The sequence below is a fragment of the Sitodiplosis mosellana genome, unplaced genomic scaffold (genome assembly GCF_009176505.1).
Source record: "Sitodiplosis mosellana isolate CC-2019 unplaced genomic scaffold, AAFC_SMos_1.0 Smas_scaffold_2, whole genome shotgun sequence".
NCBI lineage: Eukaryota > Metazoa > Arthropoda > Insecta > Diptera > Cecidomyiidae > Sitodiplosis > Sitodiplosis mosellana.
The window spans coordinates 358986-380491 of NW_022595245.1; the positions used below are offsets into that span (position 1 = coordinate 358986).

The 21506-nt window shown below is 35.6% G+C and overlaps 1 protein-coding gene across 45 annotated transcripts in view; it reads left to right on the top strand.

Moving 5' to 3' along the window:
- Positions 1 to 21506, top strand: part of LOC129565007 (sodium/hydrogen exchanger 3) — a 41754-nt gene that overhangs the window by 13991 nt on the left and 6257 nt on the right. For 5 of the 45 annotated variants that reach the window (XM_055439275.1, XM_055439317.1, XM_055439277.1 and 2 more), the window contains exons 2-19: positions 2611 to 4326; positions 8971 to 9457; positions 9562 to 9755; positions 9873 to 9993; positions 10111 to 10249; positions 10545 to 10762; positions 10946 to 11238; positions 11319 to 11444; positions 11568 to 11749; positions 13346 to 13481; positions 14181 to 14204; positions 15568 to 15624; positions 15717 to 15800; positions 15960 to 16116; positions 17334 to 17435; positions 18498 to 18692; positions 19982 to 20044; positions 20305 to 20460. In XM_055439275.1, coding sequence (XP_055295250.1) covers positions 3805 to 4326; positions 8971 to 9457; positions 9562 to 9755; positions 9873 to 9993; positions 10111 to 10249; positions 10545 to 10762; positions 10946 to 11238; positions 11319 to 11444; positions 11568 to 11749; positions 13346 to 13481; positions 14181 to 14204; positions 15568 to 15624; positions 15717 to 15800; positions 15960 to 16116; positions 17334 to 17435; positions 18498 to 18692; positions 19982 to 20044; positions 20305 to 20460 — 3256 coding nt within the window. In that variant the 5' untranslated portion in view covers positions 2611 to 3804. The remainder of the gene's footprint in view (positions 1 to 2610; positions 4327 to 8970; positions 9458 to 9561; positions 9756 to 9872; positions 9994 to 10110; positions 10250 to 10544; positions 10763 to 10945; positions 11239 to 11318; positions 11445 to 11567; positions 11750 to 13345; positions 13482 to 14180; positions 14205 to 15567; positions 15625 to 15716; positions 15801 to 15959; positions 16117 to 17333; positions 17436 to 18497; positions 18693 to 19981; positions 20045 to 20304; positions 20461 to 21506) is intronic. The other 40 variants (XM_055439322.1, XM_055439298.1, XM_055439302.1 and 37 more) reach the window with 26 other exon arrangements.

Genomic DNA, 21506 nt, shown 5'->3' on the forward strand with positions numbered 1-21506 from the left:
GGATTCTTATATAGCATCGGCACATCGAAATCTCTTTGGTAAATGAATGAATGAAATCAAACTGAAAAATTCAACATGAACAGAGCAATCGAAAAAATGTAACAAAGAAGCAATATGCGAAAGAACGTAACATGGAAAATTATTTCGTAAAAACGCAACATGAATTTGCGCCACACTGAAGCGCGTCATAAGAATACTGTAGCAACCGCAGCTCATGTCACATTCATGTCGACTGGAGATTCATGTTGCGTTTTTACGAAATAATTTTTCATGTTCGGTTCTTGATAAAACAGATCTGTATTCCCATTTTTATGCTCAGCGACACAAATAGATTTTCGTTGCTTCAATGCTGATGACGTCTTGGAATTATATCACGATTATGATGAACGTTACGCGTTTTCTCTTTTTCTCTCTCATTTGTCTCGCTTGGGTGAACATGATGGAGGAAGAAGTGAAAAAAACGACAACGACAACGACAACGACAACGACAACGACGACGAATGCAACAAAAGTGTTTAATAAATGGTGAATTTCATTTGTTTTAGAATATGAAACGGTTTTGTGTACAACAGAAAATTGCAACTCATTACACTCAATTTACTATGGTGGTGCTGTTGGTGCTTCTGTTTTACATCGTGCACTTCACATCTCGCTTACTATAAATAATCGCTTCGCATCAAAACGCCAACTATGATCCAAATATTTGCACACGTGCTGTCGAAACAAAATATATATATGTGCAGCACAACTGCGTACTGCGTAATGTGCAAAAAGTATCGTGAAACTGCTCAGATTATAATAGTCCGTGTGTTATCTGTTTGTTTACAAGCAAACGCTTCAACTAAATTGAAATGTTTTTTATGTGAGAGAGAGAGAGAGAGTGAGCGGCGACAAGCGCTTTAAGTTTATTGAAAATGTCGAGTTTTCAATTTCGATCCCATGAGAATATCAACTAAAAGCGACATTAGAAAATTGCTGTGAATCCATTTGGATATGCAAGTCACTGCTTACACAGAATGACTGCGTCGTCTGCTCTCTCTCTATCTTTATTGTAGAGTTTATATCTATGTACACTTAAACCGAGCTAATACATAATGTAAAACCATTTGGTATATAAAGACCCTTTTCCGAATGTGTTATTTCAAACGTCGAAATTCGTAAAATGCCAAGAATTTCAATATTTTCGATTCATATTTATTTTCCCTATTTTCATTAGAGCTTTGGAAAAGGTAAACCAAGAAATTCCATCGAATCCAAATAAGTTATTAGTATGAACCGAAAATGAAGAGAAAAGCAAGCAAAAAAGTTCGGAACGATGCGTTGAAATCTAAAACAAATAACATCTCTGGAGATGTATTATTCGGTTTGTATCACACAAACAACTGTGGTTCAATTTAGTGGCTGTCTGTTACAAGCGCCCACAATCATGAATAAGATGAATTTTATGTGTGCAAAAATTCATGAATTGTGGGTTTCTTTAATTGATTCACATAGCCAACTGTGAATCTATGCAGCTTCACTGTGTCGCAACATGAACGAAACCTCCTCTTCTTCGGCGCCTTCTTTTTCGCCTTCATATTGTTTTTCATATTCTTCGCCATACTTGACGAATGGCCAACGGTACCAACGATAGACTCTACCATTTCAGTCAAACACTGTTTCATTCTCCATTTGAAACAATTGCGTGCCATCGTAAAATCCATTTTGATAATGTTTGTTAACAACAATTTCAATGCTTGAATCAAATTGATTGTGAAGTGTTGAACATGTTTTTCCCTCGCAACTTCTTCTACAATTTCTTTGAAGAAGTAACTCAATCCCTTTGACGCTGAAGTTTCACAGCCGTTTTCTTTTTCTTACATGGCTCACATTAATCTCAATTACCATTATGACTTGTTATGTAATGCCTGTTACAAAGTGACACGCGTACATTTTCTTCAATGGCCAATTAAATGTGAATAACACAGTTGACAAGCAACAAATTGTCATTGACTTGAAAGAAAGAACGAAACACAGTGATATTTTGTTCGACAGCAACAACAACGCTGCAACTCACACATACATCTATCTATATTCATCAAAAGCAGCAACATTATTACCTCGCATTATTAATTTCGTTTGTATAACGAATAAATTCGAATAAATGAGAATTCGCGAAATAGTTTCATTTCCATTCCCATTTCCATTTGCAAATGCAATAACATATTATTCACACACAAAAAAAAACACGAACACAGATGGCTTTCAGACGCTTCGCTAACTATTCAGGAAAACGTGTAGCATTTATTCAGTCCGAATATGTATGTTCGTCGTTTACGTAAAATTTACGTCAGCAAATATATGAATATGCAGGAGTCAGTGGCGTCGGTGTTGTCGTCGTCGTCGTTCACATCCATCGAAAATATTCGTGATTTCATTTCATCATATTTTCTCAACGAACCGTATAGCATTCATCATAGGAGTATATAAACATATTTCTCTCAATGTACATAATAACTTCTGCGTTTTTTCTCTTTAATTGCAATTGTGAAACAAATTCTCTGCGATGACGCATTTGAACTGAATAGTTGTTTTCATTGTTATTTCTTCTCTTCTCTCTATTCATTTCAGATTCACATATATCGCGGGCGCATTGGATACATTCAAAAGTTGGTTGCATCGATGAAAACCACCACACTATGTTTGCGACGTCAAATAAAATCGATAGACACAGCATATGAAACAACAACTCCAAATCAACACATTATTATCTGTTATGAAGGCAAGATTAATCGCCATAGTATCAACATTACCAGCGGCGCTAGCAATTCAGGGATAAACAGAAAACTGACGTCATTGAATAAAATACAAGTCAAATTCATTCGTGACCGACCGACCAACCGACCGGGCTAGAGAAAGAGAATTCTATTTAAACGAAACTGCCCCACGCAAGCGTCTTCATTTTTTGCCCCGTTTCTTTCATGATTATTTCTCTATAAACATAAAAAGATGCCATTAGAATTGGCGCCGTTGAGCTGAATCAAGTCTGGCCACATGCATAAATCTCGTGTTACACTTGAATTGTGAAAAATTGTAGTGGCAGTTTGAGAAAGGAAAAACGAGAAATTCTTTATTAACACCGCATTTAGTTTCAATAGTGAAAATTGCTGCAGAATATTGTGTCTTGTGCATTTGTGTCGTGTACATTGGAAAAAGAGTGGGAGAGAAAAATAACAAACAAACATAAAAAAAGTCATAGAAAATTCTAGTTACAATTCCATTTCGATTTCAATATTGTGCATTAGTTATTTATGTTTAAACAATCAAATTGTTGATCCAATTAAATCGATAAGGAGCAACAGTAGTCAAGTCAACACAGCAGACACATTTCCATCGAAGCAACAAAAAAAAATGATAAAAAGTTAGTAACATTGACATTTGAATAGTGATTACCGTTTGGCAATTCAAATTGATTTACCGTATTTGGTGCTGAGATATACTGAACAACATTGCGATCCTGAATTGGTCGATTTCGAGGTGGTCGAAACACGCGTTCGTCCGTTCGATATGCATATCGCATGTAAACGAACTGTATTTAATATTCAGTAAATCGATACCAATTATGTCAAAGTTAAATAATTTAAATCGAGCAACAAGTGAACCGTTGTTTACATTATAGCCAACGCAGTGCTCCCGTGTTCTGTGGAGAGCATTCAGTAAGCATATTAACCGCACGATCATTATTTCGAACTAATTAACACACATGTGGCTCGATCGGCGGAATAATCACACCGCCACCACTACCAAACAAAATTGAAAGAAAAAATGGTGCTGTTGCCAACCAATTCACCGAATGACGATGATGATGAACATGACAATGAAACGCAGCATCAGCTAAACTCGACAGCCATCGATTTGACGTATTGCGAAACGACGACTACGACGTTAACAATAAACAACACAGCAAACTGCCAGTCGGATAACGATGTGGAAACGTTCGGCCTTCTCCGAAATTGCAATGGACAAACGATTTCAATTAATTCTAAACAAACGAAAATGCATCACAATGCGACGACGATCGCGACCCTCAAGCGACAACAATGCCATGACAGCGACCATTTAGAAAATTCCAATCGCACGACACCATCGGGAAATCTACAACAATTGTACACTGGGCGATTCATCAACAGCAGCAGCCGACATTTGAATAAAATGCACCTAATCGCAATAATATTGTCGTATTTGTTGGCGTTTAGCATTCAAAGTATCAGCGCAAGGCCAAATGTCGACCGCAATGACGACTCAACATCTAATTGGCAAAGTGTGGCTTTAACATCGGAAAATGAAGTAAGTTAATTTCAAATTCCAAACTCGCATCCACCCACATAAATCGAATAAAATATGCAAATACGTGTTGAAAATAGCTGCACGTTTCGAAAGTCAAGAGCAGCAGCAAAAAAAAACATTAAATTGTGCTCTTATGGGTATGACATGGGTTAAAAAAGAAAAATATTTCGATTAACGTCAGAAGTTTCGGATCGATCTTCACAAAGTCAAGTATTTGGCCCAACAAAAAACACACATATTTTCACCCATTGATAACGGGCATAAATTTTTCGTATTACGTCTAGACTTAATTTGGTTCCAAGTTGGTGAAAATTATTCTACAGTTTTTGTTTATCGATTTTATTGAAGCGAACGAATTTTGTTTCAAGTGCACAGAGGGAAGAAAGGTTCAGATATTCACTACGCCCAATTTTTTTTTCCTGAAAAAAAAACAAAATTCAGATTGCTCAGACAAAATTTTTTTGGGGCCTCCATTTTACATATATTATGGAGGTTCAAAAAAATTTTTGTCTGAGAAATCTGAATTTTGGTTTTTTTTTCAGGAAAAAAAATTGGGCGTACCGAATATCTGAACATTTCTTCCCTGCGTGTGGCAATCATTGCGCAAAGTTCTTTTCTGTAAATTACAATCAGGAGTTTTCAGGTAGTTCTCTCCATTCGAATGCTCTTAAATCAAAAGTTATACGTGGAAGTGAATACAACAAGATCAAATTGGATCAATATATTTCTTGGAACATATTGATGGTACATTTTAATGATGGTACTTGAAGTGCTTGTGTCAAATACAAACAGAGAGATACAGAGAGAGAGAATCAAGCGTGTTGGTCCAACACTGTTGAGTAGATATTCTGTCGTGGTAGCGTCGTACGTAAGAGTCGTGCATGCAAATATAATCACGATGTGATCTACCGTAGCTTCGTCAATATTTCGTAATCGAAAATTCAATAAATTTCTTTGCGAAAATCTCATTTTCTTCACAACAGAGTTACAATACAATTGTTCGCATACGGCTGCTGCTGCTCGATAATATCTTTCTATACATTGAAGTTGAGATTACGTTTGATTGACACAGAACATCGTGTGTACAAAATGTTCATAGAAAAATATTTACCAAATTTATTGAAATATTTCCTAAAGCACGTTTCTGTGCCATAGATTCTGACATAGTCTAATCTCGTTGATCCTGACCCTCGGACCCATTGTCATTTTCTGGCTTTGTTTTCAAAAGTTGTTTATTTTTTGCTCCTCACTTTTGCTTCCGAGGGATCATTGAACACTAGATAGAATCGATTTCTTCCCGATTCCGATTTTACACTAGATAGAATTGATTTTTTTGACCCCCAAAGGAATTTTTGTTTTGACCCTACCTGAAATTTTTGGTGTCAGAATAGGGTGGTCCAAACTGATTTTTCCAGGTAAGGTATGTGCTCCCAATAGCTTAAAATTAAATTGGGCTCAAATCTAGCTGATTCCCATTTTCAGTTTGAAAAAATAAAAAAAAATAGGGGTCGGTGTTCCCGTACGTAAAATGGCTGTTTTTGAGCTATTTTTTAACATATACATTGATAGAAAACCCGTAGGTTATTCAAATCGAATCTGATGACATATCATTTTTAGGGTTTTTTTGGACGCTGAACACAAATCCGTTGTCAAAAATGAGCTAAAGTGGCTTTTTAAAAAAGTTTTAGTACAAAAACATGGTTTTTTTCAACAAATTCGGCCGTATGGCGAAAAAACATGGTTCAAAGTGTATTTTTAACATCAAATTCGAACTCAGCGCCTCAAATTACTTCAAGAATGACTATACTGATGACAAAAATCGAATGATCTCAGAACTAAAATTTTCTAGAAGTGTTCACGTATCGAAAAAAATCACATTTTTCCACGTATTTTTCCACCGAGAGGATAGTTTTTTATAAAGTAGCCATTTCTAGGGTTTTTGGGCCGCAGAATTCGAATCCATGCAAAAAATTTGACTAAAATCAACGATTCCAATTTTTTTAACGAAATTTCATGATTTTTTTCCTTGTTTTTTTGCAAATTTGAATTGGTTTCTATGATTGAGTCCAAACCAAGAAAAACTGCATCATTAGTTTTCAAATATTGGTCCATTTTAGCGATTTAGAGGGATGTGTATTCGCTGAGAAATAAAAAATCTCAATAATCGAATGTATCTCAATTTCTTCCATTTCTGATGGTTTTACGCATGTGTTACTTCTTTGAAATTGTTCAAGGTGCAATTTTAGGGGCTAAAAAGTCTTGATGAAACTTGTATTTAACTACAACCAGGCACAGTAAGGCCACTATGAATGAAAACCCAAATACACCAATTTTTGACTTTTCCCGCACGCAATCAAACAGATTCAAATCATAATATAAGCATAGAAAAAGTACTAAATAGCTCAGTTTGTACTAAAACTGTGCTAAAAAGGGTCCACAAGTGTTCTAAAAATGTTCAAATGTGTTAAAACAGAATACATATTTTTCAGCGAATACACATCCCTCTAAATCGCTAAAATGGACTAATATTTGAAAACTAATGATGCAGTTTTTCTTGGTTTGGACTCAATCATAGAAACCAATTCAAATTTGCCGAAGAAATGAAGAGAAAAGCCTTTTCTCGTCGACTGGTATCTTTTTTTTGGCGCAATTCCGTAGTTGGTTCAGTAATTTTACATTTTGACACGTGCAAAATCACTGTATGAAGGTCTATATCGAAAATTCTGTTCATTTTCCGTCGATTTGGTGTTTTAGTCATTGATGTTTTTGCTCATAATCCGATGTGAGAGTGCTACTTTAGCGAAAAATCTATCAAAAGTGTACACCGACGAATTTATTGACAGCAAAATGTATTCGGATTGGCTGATAATGGTCATATTTGGGTTGGACGGAAAAGATTGACTCAATATAGGCCAAGAAAATGACTTGAAAATAGTATTTTTGAGGTTTTATAGAATTATCTGTGCCGAAAATGTGAAATTTCGACCAATTTTGGCCATATATTTACCCATAACAGCTCAGTATTGCACTTTAGAGCATTGTAATATTAGCCAAAATTTTACTACTGGACACCAGCAGTAAGATTCAGTCACCTTTGTCCAGTATAATTACGATATTGTGCCAAAATTTTCGAATATTCTTCAAATAGTGATGAAATTATGGAATTTTCCTTCTACAAACCTTCTACTTCTCGTGCGAGTGGATTTTATTAGCAAAAGTATGTCGGAAAATGGCTAAAATTTATTGTTATGGCCCCAATTTTCCGATTCGGGCCGGGGAGCTGCGATATTTAAAACTTTTGGTATTTGGGCTACCCTTATTTGCAAAAAACCAAGGAAAAAAATCATGAAATTTCGTTTAAAAAATTGGAATCGTTGATTTTAGTCAATTTTTTTGCATGGATTCGAATTCTGCGGCCCAAAAAACCCCAGAAATGGCTACTTTATAAAAAACTATCCTCTCGGTGGAAAAATACGTGGAAAAATGTGATTTTTTTCGATACGTGAACACTTCTAGAAAATTTTAGTTCTGAGATCATTCGATTTTTGTCATCAGTATAGTCATTCTTGAAGTAATTTGAGGCGCTGAGTTCGAATTTGATGTTAAAAATACACTTTGAACCATGTTTTTTCGCCATACGGCCGAATTTGTTGAAAAAAACCATGTTTTTGTACTAAAACTTTTTTAAAAAGCCACTTTAGCTCATTTTTGACAACGGATTTGTGTTCAGCGTCCAAAAAAACCCTAAAAATGATATGTCATCAGATTCGATTTGAATAACCTACGGGTTTTCTATCAATGTATATGTTAAAAAATAGCTCAAAAACAGCCATTTTACGTACGGGAACACCGACCCCTATTTTTTTTTATTTTTTCAAACTGAAAATGGGAATCAGCTAGATTTGAGCCCAATTTAATTTTAAGCTATTGGGAGCACATACCTTACCTGGAAAAATCAGTTTGGACCACCCTAGTGTCAGAATGTATGTTCTGTGCAAGAAATAAAAAGCAGAAATACAGCGTAAATATACCCGAAGTAAGAAGGCAAACATCGCGAGGGAAACCTAGAGGCACGCGCACGGTTTTGCCATACCTATTAGCAATGAAAACCAACAATCCGTAATGAATGTTTACAATCATTACTACTTTTATTGACACATTCACCGATTGATGAGTAGCAATTGTTTTCCCCATCGCTTCGATTCAGCTCCCGAAAGTGACATTAAGCATGAAATGTTCACGTAAACAGAAACAAGGATAATGATGAATTTAATGATGGCCGGAAATGTTGATGATGTTGACAAGGACTGATGATTGGAAAATTGGTTTAGGGGTTAGGGCAATTATCCAGAACGAAAAAAATAAACAAATATTCTATTTTTAAACCAAATAAGAACAAATACTTCATTCACTCCCAAAAATCAGCCATATCCGTTATTAATATACCTTGCAGTAAACGCGTTCATAGTGTTTCACTGTAGTAGCAAAGTATCCTATTAAATTCCACTGTGGTATTACTACAAGAAAATTTAATAGGATACACCGCTACTACAGTGAAACACTATGAACGCGTTTACTACAAGGTATATTAATAACAGATATGGCTGATTTTCGAGAGTGTTTACTAATGTTTTCCTGCCATAGCTGATGGAATCATCCAGAGCCGACGAGGCACCGAGCGGTTTTACCAAAGTGCAAAACGAACCGCTCGATTCGGACTCAATAATCGATCACAGAAGCTACCTGTATCCATCCATATCAAATAAAAATGAATCCTCCGAAACAACCGTCGACGATAATGATCACAGCATCGGAACACCGTTCATCATATCCGTTTGGATTTTGTCTGCCAGCGTTGCAAAGATTGGATTCCATAAAGCACCGCGACTCAATCAAATCTTCCCCGAATCCTGTTTGCTCATTGTGATCGGTGTATTTATTGGCGTTCTACTACGGTATGGTACCAGACTCTATGTATCTCCGTTGACGCCAAACACATTCTTCTTGTACATGCTGCCGCCAATCATTTTCGATGCGGGCTATTTCATGCCCAATCGACTATTCTTCGATCATTTGGGTACAATTCTACTAATGGCTGTGGTTGGAACAATATTCAACATATTCACTATTGGTATGCACTCCACCTTTTTTCCAGTCTTTAATTTCGTCGACAATAAAAATGAAACCGTCTCTCCGGGTCTATAAATTGATTGGTTTTTACGGTTTTTTTTTCAGGTTCTTCCTTGTACGCCTGCAATTTATTCAATTTGTTTGGCAAACAAATTCCCGTGCTCGATATCTTTCTATTTTCATCATTGATTGCTGCCGTTGATCCGGTTGCTGTGCTGGCCGTTTTCGAGGAAATTCACGTTAATGAAATTCTGTACATTGTTGTTTTCGGCGAATCATTGTTAAATGACGCTGTTACGGTATGTGAAAGTTTTTCTCCCTCTTCCTCTTTTCGCGACTCAAATGTTTTCTCATTTCGCTTCAATTCAAATTGATTGATTGAGAGTTTTGCCCAAAATCAATGGGATTTCCAACAGGTTGTTCTGTATCATATGTGTGAAACGTACAATGAACGAGGCCTCGAATTAATTGGCGTCATGGATTTGGGCACGGGTGTCATGAATTTTCTACTGGTCGCCGTGGGTGGAACGGTAATCGGTTCGTAACAAGTTGTCCATTTTGCTTTCGGAGTGCAGACTCACTTTTTCAACTTTTTCTTGCCGAAATTCATTTTTTTTCGTTTGTTTGTGTCTGTGCACAATCATTTTTGTTCAGGTGTAATATGGGGTTTTATGACGGGATTGGTGACACGATTCACCGAAAATGTACGAGTGATTGAACCCATTTTCATCTTTATTATGGCATATCTGGCCTATTTGAATGCCGAAATGCTACACTTGAGTGGAATATTGTCGTAAGTATTACTCTTCACTTTCATTTTCATCCATCCTTTCTTCACCTTCTCTTTCTTTTCCACTCGTGGTGGTACAACGCCGTCAAACATCAAAACCGTTTAACCATCTCTCACGAGAGTTTGACCTCTTAAACACATTCGCCTGTCCGATGACAATACAATTTTTTGTTTAACGTTTGACTGATTTAGCACCGTAAACACTCCAGAGAATCCGTTACTAAGCCATTTCTTGTTTCTATTTGATTTAGTAGCCCCCATTGATTCATTTTATTTTTGTTTCGCTTTGTTTTCGCAGCATCACTTTTTGCGGCATCACCATGAAAAATTATGTGGAATCGAATATTTCGCAAAAGTCACATACAACCATAAAATACGCGTTGAAAATGATGTCAAGCTCGTCGGAAACCATTATTTTCATGTTTTTGGGCGTAGCAACTGTAAATAATCGACACGATTGGAATACGGTGTTCATTGTGCTAACGATCATTTTTTGTTCCGTTTATCGTACGATAGGTAAGCGATACAGCATATTTATTTTCGACATAATCTCCCATTCTTTGATTGAATTCTTTTCTACGATGTACGGTAATTGTATTTTTTTTTCATTCTCCAATTCGCTTCATTTGTCATTGATATTGTCGCCGGCGCCGTCGCCATCGTCATTGTCATCGTCACCACTCTCGTCGCCACAAACAGGAGTTATAATATTAAGTGCAATCGCAAATAGGTTTAGATTAAATAAATTGTCGAGAGTGGATCAATTTGTGATGTCGTATGGTGGCCTTCGCGGTGCAGTAGCATTCGCACTAGCACTATTAATCAAACAGCAGCGAGTCGAATCGCAACCGATGTTTGTAACAACAACCATTGCCGTTATTTACTTTACCGTTTTTCTGCAAGGCATCACCATCAAACCGCTTGTGAAAATTCTGAATGTAAAGCGAGCGAATAAAAAAAAACCAACGATGAATGAACGCATTCACGAACGTGTAAGTTAGACGGACGATGAGAAAATTAATTTACCTCTTTTTATTCGATTCGGACACAATTGATTTCATTTCATTTTCAGTTGATTGATCATTTGATGGCTGGCATGGAAGATATTGTGGGCAAAACTGGAAACTACCACGTGCGAGATAAATTCAAGAGATTCGACAATAAATTCATTCGTCCACTAATATTGAAACATGTTCAGGTTTGTATCAACGGCGAAATAATGTGAAAGAAAAACAAAAGTGTTGTAATTGATTTTCTCTCATGCTGTTTCTACCATCTCTCACTTTTTCTCCATCTCTTTGTTTCGCTTCAATTGAAACAGTCCGCTGAGCCGAAAATCCTTGAAACTTACTCCAAACTAACCATGAAAGATGCAATGGACTTTATGCAACGGAACCCTTCAACAATTGGTCAAATGTCTGGCACCGAATCAATGAGCGCACTGTTTCGTAACTATACGGCTGGCGGCGGAAGGTTGGCACCACCATTTTTGATGAACACATGGTAATTTCTAGCGAAACAGTGCATGCAGTTCCAAATTTGTTTTTTTTTTCTTCTACAAAATATGTGTAGAACGAAAACCAAAATTTTCCTCCCGAATTAGTGAAGAGCAAAGAAGAAAAGAATTGAAAACCAAGACAACAAGTCTATATTTATATCATGTTCTATAGAGATCAATAATCCTTTTCATATTATTATTATTCCATACAATATTTAGCTTTCGAAATCATTGTATTCAGTCGCCTATAACTAGAGTCTTTCAAATGTATTTGCAAAACCACCTCAGTCTGAGCATTCATTTAGAAAATCAATCGAAAATCCATTCATAGTATTGTGCTTGAGGCCGCCTTTGATATCATCATCACCGCAAGCAACTCTCACGAAATAGATGACTTAACCTTGAACATGTGTTACTACATCCTGTGCCGTCTAGATAAAAAACAAATAGCAAATACCTTGGCTCCTGCGCGGAGTGTGTTATTTGACTTTGAATTCTGTTTATATGTTTACAGTCAAAAATAAAAGTCCATATAGGCGGAATTTCGACTGGTAGAGGCGCCCAGTCTTATATTTCACCTGATAAATGGAGATTGGGGCGAAATTCCGATTAGATTATAAGCGGAATTCTGTCTGCAGCCCAAAATACTAGCAGATATATCGGCTGAATGCGTCTTTAGCCGAAAAAAAACCGACTAAATATAGATTTTTATTTGTTACTGTGTCCCCATGATTACTGTACAGACGTGTGCAAGGTCAAAAATTCTAGGGGGGGGGGGTGGTAAAATGATTTTGCCAGGGTCGATTCTATCTAGTGTAAAAACAGTCTCCCAAAAAAATTAAGAACAAAAAAAAAAAAAAAAAAAAAAAAAAAAAGGTCCTCACTTTTGAAAATCGATTCTATCTAGTGTTAAACAGTCAAAATTCCACAATGGGGGTCTAACATTTTGCCAATGGGTGTCGAAAAACAAGTGAAGACCTAAAAAAAAAAAAAAAGGTCCTCACTTTTGAAAATCGATTCTATCTAGTGTTAAACAGTCAAAATTCCACAATGGGGGTCTAACATTTTGCCAATGGGTGTCGAAAAACAAGTGAAGACCTAAAAAAAAAAAAGGTCCTCACTTTTGAAAATCGATTATATCTAGTGTAAATTTTTCCACATCGCTGGGGGGGTCCACATTTTGGAATCCTAGAGGGGATGTAAAACCGGAATACCCCCCCCCCCCTTGCACACGTCTGCTACTGTACGCTTTTATAGTTTGAAATAGCTCCTTATTTTATTTTTTCATTTTCTTTTGATTTTATAAATATTTTCGACAAACCGAACTGGCTTGTTTCAATGAAAACTGCTTTATTCAACCAGTGAATTGGCCTATGTCTGTTTTATTTTGACACTTAGTTAACTCGTTCTTACTGCATTTTAGCCGCATTGTGCACTGTTTTTGCTGAAATACCTTTTATCTAATGTGTTTACGTCATTTACCATTTTGAATACATATATATATGAATTGGGTTTCAATTTAGACATATAGCCTGTTATATTGTCAATGTTTCACTGTTTCGTTTTCGTATTTGTTTTTGTGCTGAAAAATAAAACAACAGCCCGAGCTTTTCGAATATCGAAAATTGCTCACGCAATCTGGACATGCAAGAGCTCGATTATAATCCATCAAAGAAGGATTTGACTGACGCCAAAATTCATCATCTTCTCGCCGAAGAGCTTAAACCATACAAACGGGTGAGTTTCTTGTTATTAAACCTTTTTTTTTCTTTACTTGTGCCCATCAACAAATTTTGTAGCTCCAAATCCAACACTGCTTTTTATCGATAAAGTCGTTGGAAACTTTGTAAAAGCGTTCTGCTATGAAAACAATCCGTTTGAAGTCGAATCACGAACCATCTGACTTGATTTCAAAACTGGTTTGAATATTGAACTAAACTCTGAAGAATTGAGGAATAAATTTTTAATAAACCGTGAAATAATTCATTACCGAACTGCTTGAACTTTTCATTAGAATATTTAAGTGATTTTATAAGCACGCGGCTAAGTGAAGCAGATAAGTTTTAACTTCCATCAACTTAAAAGCTAAAGATTTTACGTTTGTGCTCAAAAGGAGTAGCTTTTATAATGATTTTCTCTTGAGAGTATTTTGTTCGAATAAAAATATAGCCGAAATATTTTTAAAGGAAAGATATTTTCAGACAACTGAGGTCTCTACCTTCTGTAGTGACTCTTTTAGTGCCTAACAACAACCATATAATATATCTAAAATCAAATCAATTCAACGAATTCTTTTTCAATTTATTTTTTCCCATCCCGTCAATCGAAAAAAAAAAATATTTAACCATTTCCATGGAAAATTCAACGCAAAAAATGCACCATTTCTTTTTAAAACAAAAAAAAACAAAACCAAAAACACACACAAACATTAAATAGGCTTCCTGTTCATCTAAGACGCTGGTATGATTCCGAACAGTTTCAGTGTACTTTTACTGTTGTTTCTGTTACCGTTAACTTTTCGTTTTGTTTCACACAATTCCTCTTTTGTTGTATTATTTTTAGAATATACAAAAAAGAGGAAAATTATAACAAATTCTTAGCAAATTGTTAACAGTCACTCAAGTTTCAATCTCTTTTTTCGACAATTCTATGAATTATCTGCCTTTAACGAGGCATGTGGCATTTTTTTGTCTTGAACTTGAATGTGAGTTTCACATTATGTGTTGCTCTTTGTCACTCAGCCGATAGAATCACAAAGCTTCTCAGCCAAAGTGAGAGAAATTGTCGTGCAAAAGTAAATTGAATGAAAAAAGTATCAACAAAACTTGAGTGACAGTATACATTATATTGTGCCATCATTCTTTCACGCTTTTGAACATTCAATCAAAAATGCATTTATCCTTCATGATACGGATCAGTGTTGTGTTTTAAAGAAGAACGAAATAGGGTTGGTTTAATCTTAGAATCGCTCGAATTCGATGGAGTTTTTCTTCCTTTTAACGAATCGACCAATCTTGCGACTCCTCCGTAATCCGATTTGTTCCTGTTCCCACAATCAATGTAAAAAATTTAAAAGACAAGAAAAAAATGGTTACCACACCGAAAAAACTGCTGTTGCTAGCTGAATTCTATTTTTAACACGCAGCGAAGGACACATGAAGAAGAACAAAAAAAAATCGTTTAAAATTATTTACACATGCATTTTACGAGACTGTAAACCGAAACTGTATAAACTTTTCGAGTGGAAAATTGAGATAGAATCTATTTATTGTATATGTAACCGAACGAAAAACTTTTTCATTATCCATTCAAACCGACAGCAGTGCTAAATCATGTGCATACGAAGTATTTCTAGTATTTGTTTTTGTTGAAAAGAATCGACTATGTATTCAAATTGAGTTGAGCTTCAGTTTCCGTTCGCATTCACATCGATTTACAATGTCAGTTTCATAACCGCGTGGTCCATGACCGGTTTGCATGCACATTGATGTCAATCGTTCGTTGGTCGGTCATCCCTTTAAAAAATTGGAACTTTAAGCAAGACCTGAATTTCGTTTTAGAAAAGAATAAAAAAAAACATCAACAACATTCCATCTGTTCGCTGTATCTTTAGGGCGTTAATTTTTCGTTGCATTTTTCCTCGTTCTCCCTCTGTTGCTATATGTATATTGTATATACTTACTTTGTGCATATATTAATTTATTGTTTGTTATGCTCAATGAATTTTGCGATATAACGATTAAATAGAGGCTTGCTTTAATGAGAAAGAGCGAAAAAGTCTGGTTCATTTTCGAAACTAATAATTATTTATCAATGTTTGCAGCATCGACGTCTCAGCTACAGCCGGCATGCTGTTGACGATACAGATTTAACTACACAGGTTAGCAAAAGCAAAACAAAACATTGCTAACAGAAAAAATGTGAAAATATTTCGAAGAAAGATTACAATTTGGTTTCATTTTGTATCCACAGCAAGTCAATTATAAAATGCACATGAATATTCGACGAACGACCGACCGAAAGCATCACAAGCGCAGCAAGCGAGGCAGCGCCAAGGTTAGTAAATCGGATAAGTTACGTAATTCAATCTCAAGTTGATTCAACATGATTTATGAAATCGATTTCATAATTTCCCGTTTTTGATATTTGATTTTCTCATTCTTCCTCCCTTTCTCTCTCTCTCTCTCTCTCTCTCTCTCTCTCTTCGCTCGACAGGAGGGTTCGAAACAAAATCACGTGTCGTTCCCGGAATTCAAGCAAAATGGATCAGCGAAACAACTATCGCATGGTAGGAAATCGCCACACTTGTCATATCGAAATATAATTCGAAAACATTCTCACAGTCTTAACAAATATCGTAGAATAGATCTAGGTAAATAATATTTCACATTCATGCATCATCCAATGAGGTCCAATTGAAACCAACAAAAACCAAAAATATCGCTCAAGCAAAATCAATGTTTAATTCCGAATTCATCGTCTCATTGGAAAGTCAAACGTCTGAAAGTTATAAGTGCCTTAGTACGAATTATGCGAAAATAAGTTTCCAATAACATTCAATAATTATCGATTATATAATCGATGACAAAATCAATTTATCAAGAATACGCTTCAAAAATTTAACAAAGTCCTAATTGGCTTCAAGTGGAATGATATCATAATTTTGATTCTGCTTGTTCATAAGATAATAATCCGTTTAAAAACGAAAAAAAACTCCAAAAAGCTCTTTCTCTAACTCAATAAATCCATCGGAATGTTCCGAAGTCAAAGTTCAAGGTCGGCTTGAACCAATAATCGTTAGTCTTGGACGAAGCACACGGCATTTGAAAACAAAGCCGATTTCATCGAATGATAACAACCACATACGTTCACATCCGTCTTAATTCCTCATCATTCATTTAACAAGATTAAATTCCATCAATCACGGGGAAAAGCATTAATCATCCAAAGAACACCAACACCATGCACAGTGCACACAGCACCCGTTAATTGATTATAGTCTTTGTTTTACTTTGTTAATTAAAAACAGAAAATCTCCACCAACAAAACATGCACCGCACTAATAAATACCGTTGTTGTGTTCAACTTCAAAGCCCTATGCGTAGATTTGTGCTATTTTCCCCAAAGCATACTTGTGTATCGGTACTATTTTAATGGTATATTCGAAATTTTAATGGTATATTCGATGCTTTTGATAACGAAGCGATAAACATCACCACCACTGAAATTCCCTTGATAAGTCTCAAGTGTTTACCTCTCTCCGTAAAATGAACATTCGGCGAATTTTGTTGGCATGAAAATCTGTGTAGATTTGTTATTCTTTTGCTATGATCTCCACCCCATTATATTCTTTCTGGCTCTCTATCTATTTTCTGTATGTAGCGCACGTTTGCTGCACCATTAATATACATTCTCTGTACACACTCTAGTGAAATATGACCAAACCTTTTGTATCTTCTTTGCATTGCCAAAAAACACACACACACCACCACCCTACCACTTTGTAACCGAAAACCCCATTGTCTTCTTCTTTCCGCTTTACCGTTCATGTTCTTGTCCGATGTGATAAATGTCTTTCTAAAATGTTAGACTACATTAACGAAGTGCTTAATGAAACAGTTGACGATGACGAAAAACAAAATCTGCCCGATGACTGGGAGGAAGGCCTAACATTTACGGCCCGTTCATCGCGTAAGTATTCACCTTTTTTGGTTTTTGGTTGTGTGTATGTGACTTCTATTTGTGAAACTATGGTTGCGTGTGCTATTTTTTTTCATTTTGATTTTGACTTTATTTCCACGTAAATACTTTGCTGAAGAAAATCCACCTTATTATTTCTTTTCCCATTGAATTTTAATCCTCGATTTGCTAACCTGGATTACGAATGTAAAACATATTTCATATAAAATACTTGTTAAACGTTTGAAAATATATTGCGAGTACTTCACGAGATAACTTTTATACGGTTGTTTTTTTTTATTCTACTCCGAAATCCCAACCAACACCATACTCACTTCACCTTTCCCTTTCCTCTCAATGTCATCCGAGTATGTTTCGCTGAGTCTTGAAACTCACCCATTATTCCTCCAGTATATTATTTGTGCCAAGTTTATAATGAGTTTGCAATAGTATGGATTCCTTGTGGACCAACTTTCCGCTTAACCTCGCCGTAAATATTTTGAATTTATATACGTACATATCGAGCATCGTTGAAGCATGAAACAGTTTCGAGGGAATATTTTGCTTTAATTTGCGTTTTCATTTTGATTCGTGTTTTCGTTCTGTATCATTTTGAAAGTTTCATTTTGAGAACGCGGAGGAGAAATGGTTGCTCTCTGCAACGTATGCATTCTCGCAGTATGTATGTGAGCGCGGGCGTGTATGTGTTATTCCAAGGACTTGTACAGAGAAACTTTTTATTACTCAAGTATCAATTTGAAATTGTTGAATAAATTCATGATTTGTAAATAGAATTTAATTTGTATTAATTGGCTTCATATCTATCTATCTATATATATAAATATTTTATCCGTTGAGATTTGTTTTGAATGGTGTTCCAAGTTAAAACCCAATTTGTTGACCACGTAATTTTTTCTCTCTCTCTCTCTCGTATGTTGCTTATCTTCTTTCCAATTAAACACAATATTATACAAATGACGTGCGTGCGTGCGTGCGTTGCTTTGCGTTGCGTTGCGTTCGTCGTTAAATACGAATCCAAAAAAATCATTCGCAAAAATGCGATTTTCGATATAGCTGAAGAGGATGCAAAAAACAATAGCTCATTATTGGCTCATATAGCTAATTTGCCTGGATTTGATGCGTCAACAGCACGTTTTGCCACACAATATTCGACACGCAGTAGTCCCGATAAATCTGTCATGGAAATTGTACCGACGGCCGCCGAATTAATGTTACCGTGGCGACGCGATCAATCGTACCACAGTTTTGGTACGTTTTAACAGCAACCAACCAGCAAAAAGAAGCATTTTTGATTTTAATTCCTCTCTTTCCGTTTTTTTTTCATCTGTCACTCTCTCTGTTTCATTGCTAGTGATATTTCATTTCTGTTTTTTTTCTTCTTTCTTTAAATATTCAATTCAAATTTCTTACGATTGCTCATGTGTAGTTTCAATCATATCAAAACAAAAAACAAAACCAAAATTCGACCAATCAATTCGACGAGCTCAAATCCAAAATTCCAAATCTTACTCTCATGCTATATCTACTTAGTAGACCTATTTCAACTTCATACCAATTCGAATCTGATCCAAAATTGTGACCGCATCAGCAGCAGCCGCAGCAGCAGAGCAAAATGCAAGCTTTATTCGAATCATGCACAATTCAATTCGGATGAAACGAAACCAAAAAAAAAACCGTTAATGGTGTCCAAGAGATTAGCACCAGTGCTTGCTTATGGATTGGGGGCAAAAGCAACATTACTTTTTGGCTACTTTGTCCGTTTCTTTGGAAATGCATCTATTTTCTTTATTCTCTTCTTATTGCCATTCTTCAGTTTTAAAGCTTTTGGCAAATGTTCGTTCCGTTTTTTTTCGTTGCTATGTTTATTTTTGTCAGAAATCTTTCGATGTTTCAGTGTCGTTCATTCCATTGCCGAAGTTCAGTTGAATCAATCTGTAAATTCAATGCCGTTCTAGTTTTTATTTCCTCATTTGATTTCGAGTGCATTATGTTTTCTTTTCTTCTGTTTCAGTGTGTATTTTCTTAAAAAAACAATCTTATTTTTCTAGTCCATGTTCTTAGTATTGAGACTTATAACACTTGATTGATTTTGTTGAGAACTTTTTATGATCCTAAGTGCCACACACACATTTGAGTGGAGTTGATGTTTTCATTTTTGTAGAGTCCGACCTAGATTTGATTACATAGAGTCGTTTTTACCGCTTACATGGAAATACATTTTCAGTTAAATTCGAAAATCGTTTTATGACAGGTTCAAACTAAACCAGCTCTGGGTTTAATGCACGGCTTGCTATTTGGCTAAAACATTTTGAGTGCACAATTCGGATGTAAAATCGAATTTTCCATTTCGTTTAATTAACAACCAATGTCAAATCCTTTGTTTTCTTTTTGCTTTCGTATCCATGACACATTACATTTGCACGCATTTCCATACAATCGCACCGAATTTATCTGTTCAAGTCTGAATCGTAGTGCTTGTCATAGCCATATTGGTAATTTTAGTAAATTATTATAGCAAACATATGTACATTTTCCAGGTGATGATGATGATGGAGATGACGTTGAAAATGCAAACAAGCGGCTGTCCAAAGAATCAGAAGGTAGGATGCAGAAAAAAGACTGTATTTTGATCGAATTCTCTATATTATTCATTCCATTCATATAGCAGTATTGTGCAATTTACAGTATTCTCGATGTTTATTATTCTTTCCCAATGTGTTCTCTATGTTTAATTTGAATTTGATGCTACATTTTCCATGCAAATTTCTTTCGTTGATTTTATTCTACAGAATTTCGGTCATTTGTGTTGTTGTATTTGGTAATTTCAAGTTCAATGTCGTTGATTACTTTTTATTCGCAGGCGAAACACGTGTCACAACACCAACAGCAACTGAAACTCAGTTGCCTTGGAAACGTAACGAGGACAATGTTGAAGGACTTCAGCAGAATGAATTTCCAGCGTGGGCATCAAACAAAGAGTATTTGGCGTATAGTTCTCCAAGTGCAACGTTTTTAGGTAATTTGGTTTCTCGGAAAACATTGAAAGATGCTCAAGCTTAAAGACAAAATTGATTCAATAACAATAAAAAAAAAACAGAAGACACTTGAAATTAATTGGAAAATCGACACTAGAATATTAGTGATGAGGGTGAATTTGTAATGCTTTACCCAAAAAATACAGTAGTATGGCTCTCACACTGTATATGATAAACAAAATAGTTGAACATCAATGGAAAGCTAAAGGAAATACACAGACCCTGCCATTTCTTTTTTGCCACGTTTTTCTTTCGATCGCTATTTTTTGACATATTTCTACACCACTTTTAAGAGCACCCAGAACATTGAATGCAGTGCGCTCAAGTGCATGTTTTTGTAGATGTTTTTTTATTAACATTTATGACAAACAGTGTTTTTCATTACATTCCTTTCCATCAAATTCAAGCGAAAATTAATTTATACATTCCAATAGGGTTTCATCATTTTTATATCAAATTTTCACATCACATTTTTGACATAATTCAAATAATTTGCCTGCAACGATTAAAAATAGCATAGGAAAGTATACTTTGAATATATAGACTTTAGAGAATCGTGGCGCTTGTTAGAAATCCATCATTTAGATTTAGAACTAGAAGAAAAAGCGTTTAGAGATCAAATTTGACTTCACAAAGTAACGGTAAAGTGTATTATAACGGCTAGAAGTCGGTGTCACAGACTCTGACCAAAAAGTGGTGAGAACTTCTCACTGTGGACATCATTTTTTCGAATTATATTCATTGCCTTTGTCATGAATCAGAGCGTAACTTTCAAAACTCATACTAATATTAGCAAATACTTTAGTTAACAGCAGATATTCCGTTTGGCTGCATATTGAGCTGAGCTATTTTCAAATAGCTGGCTGTTTGGTACATTTTGATTTTGTGACTATCTAGCCATGCAAATTCATGTGAGATGATGAATTTGTGACACCTTTTCCAATCCCTGCCACGAATTTTTTTGTCATAAATTCATCATCTCACATGAATTTGCATGGCTAGATAGTAGACTGCTTCAAAAAAAAAA